The 14,512-nt window shown below is 34.2% G+C and overlaps 1 protein-coding gene across 1 annotated transcript in view; it reads left to right on the top strand.

The window, feature by feature from the left end:
• Positions 1 to 13,820, top strand: part of LOC107572880 (N-acetyl-beta-glucosaminyl-glycoprotein 4-beta-N-acetylgalactosaminyltransferase 1-like) — an 87,960-nt gene extending 74,140 nt beyond the window's left edge. Inside the window, exons 3-4 of the mRNA XM_016259305.1 lie at positions 13,573 to 13,671; positions 13,750 to 13,820. Of these exons, the coding sequence (XP_016114791.1) occupies positions 13,573 to 13,671; positions 13,750 to 13,755 (105 nt within the window). The 3' untranslated portion in view covers positions 13,756 to 13,820. The remainder of the gene's footprint in view (positions 1 to 13,572; positions 13,672 to 13,749) is intronic.
• The last annotated feature ends 692 nt before the right edge of the window (positions 13,821 to 14,512 follow it).

The raw sequence follows: 14,512 nt of genomic DNA, 5'->3' as shown, positions 1-14,512 counted from the left end.
TATTTTACGAACTCTAAATGTATCGTTTTACTAGTACTTATATGTATTTACATGTCTGAAACCTAAAATAAACATTATGTGGTTCAAAACATGTGATTATATGACAAGTGCAGCAGCGTCTCAGCGTCAGCCAAAGTGCGAAAACGCAGTTTGAATTTAGTAGTTATGTGACGTCACCGAACGCTCTAAATCCCGTATGTGGGACCGTACCGCTCAAAGGGTTAAACATTGGTAATAATCAGAAATGTTTCTTGAGCAGCAAATTAGAATGATTTCTGAAGATCATGTGACACTGAAGACTGCAGTAATGATGCTGAAAATTCAGCTTTACATCACAGACATAAATTACATTTTACAATATATTCAAAAGAAAACAGCTATTTTAAATGGTAGTAGTATTTCACAATATTACTGTTTTTACTGCATTTTGATCAAACAAATGAGCAGAAGACACTTCTTTCAAAAACATTTTAAAATCTTAATTTGGCAAATACCAAACGTTTGAAAAGTAATAATACTATATAATACTTATATAGCATTTTAATATTAAATAATATTTTAGGGAGCTGACGAAAAATATTACAAATTGGTTTGGAAAAGTGCACATTATAAATTTTGCATATATTTATGAACTAAAATGTTTTTGTTGTTGTAGTTGACTAAAGTGATGTGTCATTTCAGTCAGTGAAACTGACTAATTAAAGAATATCACATACAAATATTGACTGAATCATGAAAAACAAACAAACACTACGACTAAAACAAATAAACAAAACAAATAGAACAATTAATTTGACAATGGAAATGTAAATTCCAGTCGGGAAGATTGGATTGTGGGATACTGTGTCCTGCAGCATGCTGTGTTTGCATACTGCATATTTTGGGAAATGTCTTTTGTCAGTTGGGTATTTTGCATATGCATACAGAATATTCACATACTGTGCACAGCACGCACACAGCATACTGCAAAAATGTAGAACCCCTTTCCACATGTACCCAGTTTCCTCACACAAACACGTTATGTGACCTGAAAGTGTCGTATTTGTTTACTGGTCATCGCTGTGCCGCATGTTACTGCCAAACTCTGAGTCACATCTCACCTTCATCAGATTGTCATCCTCACCTATTAGTGTAATGATGAGACTCATCATGCGTGGCTCTCGGCACATGGCGTTCATCCTGCAACTGAGTGACCAAATGAACAGAGCGGGAAAAGATGGGAAAATAATTGCACAAACCACATGGTGAGAAGGACAGAGCCAAGGATAAATGGGTTTTTATTATGAGGGCCTTTCATAAAATACACATAGATTTGAGAGCAGGCACATTTGAAGTGGTACACATATGGCACAAAGAAAATCAATAAAGCAGAGAGAGGTGTTTTTGAAAGCACTTAAAAATAACACTGCATTCACGCACCTTTACTGTTATTACGTTTTGTGTATTTGTGTAATTGTGTAACAGTTTCACGGAAACATTTCCATTATTTGTCATATTTCTCGCTACAATTAGATTTTTGGGGGACTTTATCTGTTTTGTTTTTTTAAACATTAGACAAGCATTCGTAAATTGTGTGACGTAATTAAAGCCCATCGGCTATTACTGTATTTCAGTAAAAAAAAAAAAAAAGTTTTATTGTTTAAAGTGGCATAAATTTCAGGTAGTACAACAAAGTAACACTTATGATAATATGTATATATGGTAGACTAGCAAGTAAAAACATATTTGTTTATGGTTGTGACGTAATTAAAGCCTATTGGCTATTACTGTATTTCACAAACACACAAAAAAACATAACCAGATTTTTTTTTAAATAGCATAAATAGAAGGTAGTGCATCAGACTAAAATGATTTATACGCATTTAGCAATGAATGGAATAAAATTATTTATGTTCGTTGATTTACTCATTTATTTTACTTTTGTCAATATAGCAAGTAGTAATTCATGGCCGTGATGTAACTAAAGCCTATCGACTATTATTGTATTTCAATAAATAAATAAAACAAACTGTAAAAATGATTTTGTTTAAATCAGCAAAACTGCAGGTAGTACAACAAACTTAATATAATTTATAAACATCTTACAATAAATGTAATAAAGTAATCTGTTTTCTTTTTCTTTTTTTTTCTTGTTGGTGCTATAACATGTAAAGAAAACATGAAAATGGCTGTAACTAGTCTGACTGACTTGAAATTTGGCCAAGGTGCCACCAATACCTATGAGGCCATTGGCGTATTTTGAAAAACATGGTCGTCATCGGCCAATGACTTTTGAGCACCCATTAGACAAAGTTAACGAAGGCCAATCGGAACAAAATGTGGTGTGCCTGTTTGACTCATGGACCTAGAATTCTGTGAGAAATTTGAAATAAATTGGCCTCTGGGTATGTTAGATTTCCACATTCTGAAAAACTTGCCTCAAGAACGCATTTTTCATTAAATATTTGCTATTATGTAAATAACCTACTTTTTCTAACTCGTCCTTGATGGTTAATCCAAATTTCACCAAAATTGATACAGACCATCTTCAGATGGTCATGAAAAGCATTTTGATAGACCCAACCGTTCTCGAATAGCGTACAAATTAATTTGACGAAGAGTCCTCCAAAGTAGACCTGAGGCTATATCACCTCAACGCTTTATCATATTCAGACCAAATTTGGAGTTTCTTATGACAATCATGTTCTGAGTTTACCTGCACAGTTTCGGCACAGTGCCACCTGGGGGTCAGGAGATATGAAAAATGGCCCTTCCGAACAGTTTGGTTAAAAATCACAAAACTGGCCTGTTTCGAATCAGACCAGAATACAGAGTTGAATGTTTTTTCGTTTTTCCCATGTTGGCCATTTTGGGCGTCTGCTATTTTGAATCGTACCTACAAATGCTAGATTTTACGAACGCATTAGCGTATCGTTACAAAACTCGGTATGGATCCTCCGTCCCATGCCCTGAAGGTACTCCAAAAGCACCACTTTGTGGTAAAAAATATATATATATATATTGTGCCACCTATTGGTCAAAGTGTTAAATCATTAAATAATATTAGTACTGATTTTAGTGTATTAGATTTTTAAGCCTTTTTGGGTAAAATAATCTTAAAATGTCTATAATTGCGCAAAGGTCTTATGACGCTTGAACCTCAATAATTGCTGCTTGCAGCTATATTCAAATTTTTTTATATTTTTTTAATTTATTTTACTTAATTAAACTAGCAAGTAACAAGACACTTGTGATGGAACTGAAGCCTGTTGACTATTACTATATTTTAGTTTAAAAATGCTATAATAAAATAATTATTCTGTTTGTAACATAACTACAGCCTATTTTAAAAGAAGAAGAATCAATTCGGTATGCCCCGCTGTTTCAACAGGAAATACATCAAAGGGAAATAGAACTGCACTAAGTTGCCCAAAGAATGTCATGTGGTCTAAAAAGAGGTTTATATAACTTAATTTTACTTATGAATTTGGGGTGAAATATAACCTGGGCGTGATCTTAAATCGTTTTTTATTTCTTTCCCACCCACAAAACAGAAATGTCAAGTTAATAAATAACAGTAGTGTACAAAACCGATACTAGGCTGTGGTAAAAAATTGCGATAAGAAGTGAATGGCATGGAATTGAGGATGAGTGGGGTTTGTCTGGAGGAAAGGTGAGGTGTTAGAGTCAGGAGACACAAACACAAGCACATGGAGGCAGAAGCGCAGCTCAGCACAAATGTCACAGGCAGCAATGGGATTGAGGCCATAATCCTATTAGAGAGTTAATAAATCAGGCCCAGCTGTGCCATGAGCCGCTGTTGAGCCTGGCTTTATGAGCCCTGAGCAGATTATGGCCATTGAGTTTCCAGTTTGGCTGCATCCATATCGATGGAGTGATTGAGAAAAACATTGATCAGAGACTCAATTTCATTTTGGCTCCTTCCAGAGCAAGGTTTGTTTATCCTAACCGCCACCTGTGAAATGCCAAAGATTTATGCCAATTAATTTCACAGTCATTTTAATAAGAATACTTAAGTATTATTTTGGCTTATATATAATGTCCATTGTTTAATTCTTTAAAAATATAAACATAAATATGTTTGTTTGTATGTATTATTTGTATGCTAGTAAGCAAAACAAAGCACATCAATTAGTAATTCACTGGAAATGTAAGCAGAACATTTTAAATAAAATGTTTGGTGCTTATATGAATTTTAATATACATTTTAGACTGAGAATAAGATAATTCTTTCAAAAAATATTTTCTTTCAAAAATATTAAAACATATTACTTATTCCATTAATTGATTGATTGATTGGTTCATTCATTTATTTATTAATTCATTCATTTTTTCCCTAAATAATACAGTTCAGCTGTTCTGTTTGATCTCTTGAATTCAGGTTAAAAATAATAAAGTCAACATAAAATGGCATTTGCATCATAATTTACTTCTGTAACCTGACATATTTCTGTGTGAATCAGTGAGAAACAAAATGCAAGACAGGACGTGATTTTATCCACAGGGAACTGAAATAAATAAATAAAATGTTTGCCATATATATTAATATTAATATAAATGCATATTTTATTTTACTGTGGTCTAATGTGTTAATATGTTTTAATACAAGTTTTAATATGTTAAGAAAAGTTAATATAATTTTTTTTTAATTTAAAACATTTTAGATCATAGTTGTTTACCTCAGAAATTTTTAACATTAAAAATGATTTATGCTGTTACAAATTTAAATACCATATTTCACATAAGCTCTCAATTCCATACGAGGATATTTTAATCTGATTAGCATGAAAGATTTCTTCCAAACGTCATTCCAAGAACCACCTTCAACACAATATTAAGACGAACGGGTAGTGTTTACCTATATTTTGCATCAGTAATGAACGAGTAGTTCACTCGGAAATTAATTTTACTTAAAATTGATGATTGGTTTGTTTGTTCATGTGAACAGATTTGGAGAAAGGATCACTTGCTCACCAATGGATCCTCTGCAGTGAATGGGTGCCGTCAGAATGAGAGTCCAAACAGCTGGTAATCCACACCACTCCAGTCCGTCAGTTAACGTCTTGTGAAGCGAAAAGCTGTGTGTTTGTAAGAAACAAATCCATCATTAAGAAGTTTTTAACTACAAACTGTTGCTTCTGGCCAAAATATGAGTCCGAAATATAAGTTTAGCAGCTGTTTGGACTCTCATTCTGACGGCACCCATTCACTGCAGAGGATCCACTGGTGAGCAAGTCATGAAATGCTGCAATTTTCCAAATCTGTTCAGATGAAGAAACAAACTCGTCTACATCTTGTTTGGCTTGTTTGGTTAGTACATTATCTGCACATTTTAATTTCTTGCTTGAACTATTCCTTTAATGAAAGGCATTTTTCAAATGTAACCTGATTTGGACCAACATAACACTTAAGCATTTAAATGTAGATTCAGACTTGTAAATGTATGAGCTGTGAAAAGAACATTAGCATCTGTTCGTTAGGCCTTCTTCACTCAGCGGAGCGTTTCAGGTTTGATCAGCAGTACCTACAGCAGAAGCTGGTGTATTTGTGAAGCCGCTCTGATTATTACTGACAGCTGTGATGTGACAGTGGTTGTCTGACAGCCTGGGCTGGATCAGACCTGTCTCATATGAGCGTGTATGGCAGCTCCGTCACCCCTGCTGTCCCCTGTCTCCTCCGTCCCGCTGGCCTGTCACTCTCCTCGCCGCCGCGCGCCCCTGACTGATACCAGATCAGCAGCGGGAGGAGAAAAGCACTGGTGTGAGATTTGCACCTGCTGGTAGTGCGGCGTTACCGTCTTCACAGAACAAATCTGACGTGAGAGGTGTGAACTCTTTATGTTGAGAATTGATATATGAAGCAGTAATTATTTTAAATGATTTACAGAAAAAAAAAATCGGAACAAAATGCGTGTTTGGTGGTGGTTGCTTGCTGGCCCAAGTCAAAAAAAGCGGCCACACTCAATTCAGTGCAAGTCGCCCATTTCATTTTGTCTGGCAGAAGAAACTAAGATGTTGACCAATAAATCATGACATACAGAAAACATTCCCGAGAAACAAGTATTCCGAGGCTGCGTACATTAATAGTTTCAGACATCTTCAAACGTTGGATCATATGATTGCTGTGCTAGTGAACTTCCGGTTTATTTGATTCTTGCAGTCTTTTCAAGATGTTTTTCTATTTAAGTCTTTAACTATTCATATGTTCATCTGTAAATCGTTTAAAAAAAAAATCCAGGTAAAATTGTATGTCCAAAATTGTATGCCCAGGTAAAATTGTATTTTCTATAAAGATAGTTATGCATATTCTTCACTATTAAAATAATCTCATGATTGTAATTGAATTTGTAATGAATTTGAGCTATTATATACTTAAAATTGTACTTTACAAAATGACTTCATAATTTCAATTCTATTTATTTTTGTATTTATTTTCTTTTTTTGTTTATCAATTTTCTTTAGCGTACCACAATACATAGAAGTCATTCTTATTATCGTAACGCAAAAAATAAATAAATACAAAAATTAATGAATAAATAAATAAAACATGCTTGTTTATTTTTGCATATAAATTTAATATTTCTTGCATTACAATAAATAACAAAAAATGCAGTAAATAAATGTATTATGCACAAACAAGTAAATAAATAAATAAATGTATTAATTTATACATTTGTATTTATTTATTCCATATAAATTAAATGTTTCTGGCATGACAATCAATCAATCAATCAATCAGTGAATAAATGAATAAAATTGTGAAGTAAATTTGTAAAGCACATTTTGAAATAAATGTTTGAGTTTCAGTTGTACTGATTTAAGTTTGAATTCTGTTATGACACTGAGATTGTTGTACATTATGGTGGTAAGAGTTTGAAATGAAAAAGTTCTCAATTACTATGAAAAGGATGTCACAATGAAAAAAAAATTATCTTAATGGTTGTACAAATAGGCTTAGTTTTCCTTATGCAGTGTGTAATTTTGCTCTTTTTTTTTTCTTTTGTCTTTGGGAGAAAAATGTTTCCTGGACAATTTACATAAGAAAAAAAAATCCTAATACAGGCTTCATTTTCTTTATGCATTTCTTTTACTTATAGTTTTGTTGTGAAATATGGTTCAGATATTTATTTAGAGTTTTCCTGAGATTGACTCTCATAAGCTCTATTGACTCAAGAGTCCTTCATGACAGCACTAACAGAACAGCGTGTTCCCAGCGTCACTGCATTACTGTACATACAGTTCCAGCAGATGTTCAATAGGTGGTTCAATATACCAAAGTAATTCTGAAAATATCAAAACACTAGTGCAAGATGGAAACTTCCCAACATAAATGAAGTCTTTGTCGCTGCTGTGGGTGGAGATCCTGGTGAGGCGGGTAAGAGCTGTTATGAGCTAATGCTTGACAGTAATTTTCCCGCTGTTTTCCCAGAACGGCATGTCATTTTTCCAGCCCTCTTGTCCAGGAACTTTGGTGTCCAGAGTGGCAGCATTGTGTCGGATGTGTTGAGGAACACTGGGAATGTTAGTCTGGGATACCAGCTAAACCGGCTGAACATCTAAAAGCTGGAAAACCACAAACAATTAAACTGTGGCTTCAAGTCAAAGTTGTCCTATAATGTCCTATAATATCATCCCACTGTCCAGCCATTCTTACTTTCATCTATTCATCCCTCCCTCCTTAAATTCACCTATTAATCAGTCCATTCATCTCTCCATCGCTCCTTTCATCCATCCATCCATCCATCCATCCATCAATCAGTCCCTTCTTTCATTCCTCCATCCATGCATGCATCCATCCTTTCATGAAACTGCCCTTCTGTCCATGCATTCATTAATTCATGTCTCCATCCATCTATTCTTCCAGCCATTCTTTGTTACACCCATTGGTTCATATCCATCTATCCATTCATGCATTTGCATCCATCCCTCGCTACAGCCATCTATCCATGCATCTCATTCTTCATCCATCCATGAATTAATTCACGTTTCCATCCCTCCCTTCATCCATCCATTCATCCATTAATTAATGTCTCCATCTATCCATCCATCCATGTCTACATACCTCCTTTTACCCATCCATCCATTCTTTCTTTCTTCCATCCCTCGCTACATTCACCCTTTCATCAAACTGCCTTTCTGTTCATACATTAATTCTTGTCTCCATCATCCATCCATCAATCCAATCATCCATTAATTCATATCTCCATCAACCTTCCGTCCATTCTTTATCATCCCTCACTTCATTCATCCTTTAATCCAACTACACTTTTAACCATCCATTCATTAGTTCATGTCTCCATCATTCATCCAACTCTTCTTACATTATCATCCATCCATCCATCCATCAATCCATTAATTCATTCATCATCCTTTTCTACTTCCTTCCTTTTATCAAACTGCCCCTCTATCCATCCATTCATTAATTTGTCTCCATCATCCATATATTCATTCTTTCTTTTATCCATCCCTCGCTACATCCATCCATTGACTAATTTATGTCTCCATCCCTCCTTTCGCCCATCCATCTATTAATATCTCCATCCATCCATTGATTAATTTGTCTCCATCCCTCCTTTCGTCCATCCATCCATTAATTCATGTCTCTATCCATCCATTCTTTCATTCTTCCCTCGATACATTCCATTCCTCAAACTGCCCATCTATCCATCCATTCTTTGATTAAACCATCCTTCTATCCCTTCTATAGAAGTTGGAACACTCCCAGCTGACAACTTATGAATCCCTATAATTCAAGCTTGTCGGACTCTCTCATATTTGTTAGATCTTCTCCTGTTTACTTTATTAATTACCAGCCAGTTAAATCAATTATCACAGAACAATTTGCAGCAGCTACCAAGTATTATAAATATGACTTTCAACAATAACCCATTAGCACTGACTTCCATTGTGTGTCCTTCTAGTGTGTTTACACAAGATGACTTGGGCATTTCCCAATAGCCTTCACTGGTTAAGAAATGACCAGTCCTCCAGTTAACAGCTATTGAGTTTCTACTGTTCCATTTTGAAGTCCAATATATTGACAAATCTGTCAGACTCACTTCACCAGTCACTGATCTAAGAACAGAATCGGTGAACTTGAAATTGAGGTAAATGTAGACAAAGCCTTTTTTACCCATACTTGTTGTTCAATGCATTGCATGAAGACAAATCATAAGCAAGCGCGTTTTTACGTAAACATGTAGCATGCTGTTGTTTGTCGTCGGACGAATGCATTAACCTTGTGTGTATCATCTCAACACCTTTCCTTTTTTTACTCCAGCTGGTGTTTGTAGTTCTTCAGAGCGGAGATGAAGATGACTGATGAAAAACGATCGCTCGGGTCATTATCCTCCACGTTACAGGGCAGAGAAAATTAAAATTTGATTTGTGGAGGGGCTGTGTTTTGTCGTTCTGCTGGATAACCGGATGTAAAAAATGTGCCCCAGTCTCCTGCTCCTAGAGCGAGCCTGTTTACCCCTGAACGAGGAGAATTAATTAACCTTCTTTATAGTCTGGCCTCGTACTTGCAAACCCATCCTGATATCTGGGATCCGTCTCAGAACTTGGTGTTTGTCCCTTTGTCTTGAGAGGAGATCTGACTTCAGATCAGTTCTGCTGTGATTGTAATATTAGATGGGGCTGTAGTTTTGAAGATGGAAGCTGGTTACGGCTCAGCACTTGAGTGCCAGAAGGTTTAGTTTGATGAACGCTCTTGTTATAATGAGTGCAGTTGTGCACAAGTCACCTGAAACTCATTTGGAAATGTTTTCATGTTTTGCTCTGGAGGGTTTGCCTTTTGTTGTTTTCTTGCTGTCTTGATTCTTAATATTTGGCTGTATCAAGCAGAAAGATAATGACGATGTTTAAAATCGAATATTAGCTTACTGCATAAATACTGGATACTATCTATTACTTTTAAAATAATAGTATGTGAAATGCATTATCGGTCAGTGGTTTGGATATATTGATTATTCCTAAATTAAAAATGAATTTCATGTATACACTACAGGGATCAACGCTAAGAATTTTTTCTACTGGCCCGGTCGGGTTTCGCAGTTATGGTGTAATACAGCGTTTCCTTGGTTCCCGCTGTAAACACAGCAGCGCTGCGCATATTAAAAGGTTAGTTCACCCCACAAATATAAATTAGCCCATTAAGTACCCTCAAGGCATCCTACGTGTATATGACTTCCTTCTGTCAGACGAATCCAGTCGGAGTTATATAAAAAATTGTCTTTGATCTTCCAAGCTGTTTAATGGCAGTGCATCAGTCCAAAAGAAGTGAAATAAAGCGCATCCATTCATAATAAAAAGTGCCTCACATGGCTGCGGGGGTTGAACAAAGGCCTCATGTAGCGAATCGATGCGTTTTTGTAAGAAAAATATCCATATTCAAAACGTAACAATCCCTTTAATCTAGCTTGCGCCAACAGTTGTACACGGAAGCGGCTCCGGGAGGATGACGTATGAGGTCAGCGTTGCGCATGTGCCGGGGAGTCTTGTGAAAACCAACGTTTGTTAACAGGAGCAAAGGAAGCAAAGTTTCCTTACTTTAGCAAAGGAAAACCAGTCTCCTCTTGGCTTATATCGAAATCCTCCGACATTCTTCTTTACAAATGCTGGTTTTGTACTATTAATTCGTGATTGTTGTTTTGTTTTGATCTTTCCGCTGCGCTTCTGCGTTCGTCACTTCTGAGCGGCGCATGCACAACGCCGACCTCATACGTCATCCGCCCGGAACTGCTCCTGTGTACAATTGTTGTTCAAGTGTCCTATATTTCGCGCATCATGAACAGTGATCTTGTTCTGCCTGCTACAGTATTTTCAGCATCTCTGGCCTCTGTTAACGGCCGTTTACAGACTAAGTATAATAATAACATAATATTTCCACACAAATGGCCATTGGAAAAATGATTGCAGTGCAGTTTGTGTGCATGCACGGAACAGAAGATAGTCTGAAATAAAACAAAAAAATGTCCGGTAGATCGGTGCTTCTGTACTCCACTGTATAAATTCAATATAGATTAACTATTGTTAAAGCTACAAAGTTACTTGACAGGACGGGCATTTTGACATACTTTTGTAAGTATTTGCCCATTCAGGCGGCTCGTGCGTGTCAGAGATGCGGCTGTCTGTGCGTGTACTGAAAGGGGTTGTCTTTCGCACCCAAATGCTTTTTAATTGCTTGAATTTTTTTTAACAAGTCTTAAAAACACATGCAAATGATAAATCATGACTATGCTGCAGTGGCCCAATCGGGCAAGTGACAAATCCATCTACTGTCCCGAATGTCTTTCACGCTGGACCCGGGCCATCGGGCAGTCCTTATTGTCGAGCCCTGCACTACCTACAAAAGTGTACACATACACTATATACAGTACAAAAGTTTGGAGTCGGTAAGATAATTTTTCCGTTTTTGAAACAAGTCTCTTCTGCTTGCCAAGGCTAAATTTATTTGATCAAAAATACAGAAAAAAACTGTAATATTTAAAAATAATATTACCATTTAAAATAACAGTTTTCTATTGTAATAAATTTTAAAATGTTATTTATTTCTGTGATCAAAGCTGAATTTTCAGCATCATTACTCCATTCTTCAGTGTCACGTGATCCTTCAGAGATCATTCTAATATACCGATTTGATGCTTGACACACATTTATTCTTATTATCAATGTTTAATACTAGTGCTGTCAAGCGATTAATCGCGCTTAATCGCATCCCAAATAAAAGCTTTTGTTTACATAATATATGTGTGTGTACTGTTTATTTATTATGTATATATAAATACACGCACATACAGTATATATTTTGAAAATATTTACATGTATATACATTTATATAATTATATTACATATTAATATATTTAATATATAAACATAACATGTTTTTCTTAAATATATACATGCATGTGTTTGTATTTATATATACATTGTAAATATACACAGTACACATACATATATTATGTAAACAAAAACTTTTATTTTGGATGTGATTAATCGTTAATTAAAAATAAATATTAAAAACTCTTGCAGTCCAATTAAATAATGAACCAGTGGAGTGATTATGGATAACATGAGGGAATACAAGGTCAATTTGAGTGCATTGCATTATGGGATAGAATTCCTAGCATAATATGCTCAGGTCATCCAGGTCTTGTTTGCATAGAGAACATATGCATTCACAGTATGCATACTTATACACTTGTGAAATATTAAGTATGGTTGTGGGTTTGTGAACATAACCAGTCATTCCAGCTGTCAAATGAGACGCATAATAACTAACACAATATATAAAGGCCTTTATTACTGCGACTTCTCTTCGACAGTATTGACTTTAAGCCACTCCTAATCGGGTTTTGTGATGCTTCGATGCAATTTTCAATTAGCACTGAACATTGACATGTGACACATGACTGAAGCAGGAGATTAATATGGAGAGAAATGAACTGAGAGCTGAAGAGAAGAGCTCACCAAAGAAAAGCTGCTGCATGTCTGACAGACCATCTTCTAATGGAAATGCTGTTTCTGAAAGATCAGTGTTATTGGAGTCAGGAAACCTGTCATAAACATGTCCAGGTCACATTTCACCCCAAGATATATAAAAAAACATACATAATTATATTTTGCATTAGGAAAACTAAGCCTGTTTTAGAATAATTATGATTTCTTATATTCTGATATTATTTTCATGACATTTTATGCACATTTTTACCCCATATCCTGCATCCATTTTATTTTTATTATTCTCAAAGGAGATTCACATTACAGTATTTATACATTTAATATACATTTAATAAAAGTAGCATTAAAGATAATATACAAATTATTTTAAATAACAGTTATTTAATTTTACATCAATATTATATTATTATTTAATTTTTTCTTTCTTTCTTTTTATTTAATTTTATTTATTTATTATTTTTATTTAATTATTTACTTATATTTATTTTTATTTTTTTTATATTTTTGGAGATAATGTGACCCACCTGTCACATTCATCCACCTTTTATTATTAAATAATAATAATAATAATAATAAAATAAGCAATAAATAAATGAAATAAAATAAAATTCATATAAAATATATACCCCAACATATATAAAATATTTATATATACATACAAATGTCAGACCTATTTTCTTTCTTTCTTTTTATTTAATTATTTACTTATTTATTATTTTTTATAAATATTTTTGGAGATAATTTAACCCACCTGTCACCTTTTCTCATCTTTAAAAGCAATAAAATAAAATAAAATAAAATAAACAATAAATAAATAAATTACAAATTACACACACACACACACACACACATATATATATATATATATATATATATATTATAATTTTGTTTTATACAGAATACTTTAAAATAAAATAATATATGCGTGCACACACACACAAACACACAGATATATATATATATATATATATATATATATAACACATCAGTAAAATGTTAATGTGAATATTTTAAAATATATTAGAAAATAACATGAGTTATTCATTTAATAACATCATTATTAATGGAAATGTGTCATGTTGACATGGCCGTCTCTTTTTCTCTCTTGCAGGAAGATGAGCCCAACGCTGGCACCCTTCATGACAAAGATCAAGCTGAAATCCGCAAGTTCATCGCACAGAAGTACAAAAAGTTGCCATGGAAACCAGAGGTATGAATATCATGCTTGTCGTTTTATTTTTATACGTTGGACAATGACTCATTATCGCTCTCTTTTGTTTGTCGTCAGCTGTGAAAGTTCTTAATGAGAAGTTCTCAAACCTTCACCGAAGCTCTTAATAAGCGCATGCTGGCCTGGACCATTTTCTGCAACGTGCAATTTTGTGTAATGAACTGTATTTCTGTCAGATTTTAATATCAGCTGTAATATCTGACTAGATTTAGCCCACAATTTCAGGGCTCGAGTTAAAGTGCTCGTTATTATTCAAAGTTGCAGTGTGCTTGTTCTTGTGATTTTACTGAATTAACTGGATTGAACTGCTGCTCAATCCACTGGATAAAAAATAAGCGAATTTGGGAAATTACATTTTATTTCTGCCTTTTTTTTTGTCCCAATATATTAGACTAAGTTGTGGAAGAATTTTCCCACGAAGGTATAAAAAATAACAAAGGTTAGGACTTTTTATCTCACAATTCTGACATTTTTCCTCGCAATTCTGAACTTATCTCTCACATTTTTCACTCCGAATATTGTAAGTCAGAACTGTAAGATATAAACTCAGAATTGGGAGATATAAATTCGCTATTTTGGGAAGAAAAGTCTTAACTGTGATATAAAACAAATAGTCAGATTCTGAGAAAAAGTTAGAATTGTGAGATAAAAAAAATGCAATTACCTTTTAATTAAATTTTTATTATTATTATTATTATTATTAAAATCATGAGATGAAAACTCTGGACAAGAAAACTCCTTCTTATTTGGTAACAAATATGAATTTTAAATCAGCTAAGCAAAACACATCTATAAGATTTTATTTATTTATAAAAAAAAA

The sequence above is a fragment of the Sinocyclocheilus grahami genome, unplaced genomic scaffold, assembly GCF_001515645.1.
Source record: "Sinocyclocheilus grahami isolate Dianchi unplaced genomic scaffold, SAMN03320097.WGS_v1.1 scaffold1827.1, whole genome shotgun sequence".
NCBI classification, from domain to species: Eukaryota; Metazoa; Chordata; class Actinopteri; order Cypriniformes; family Cyprinidae; genus Sinocyclocheilus; species Sinocyclocheilus grahami.
This window is presented reverse-complemented; position numbering and strand designations above follow the sequence as displayed.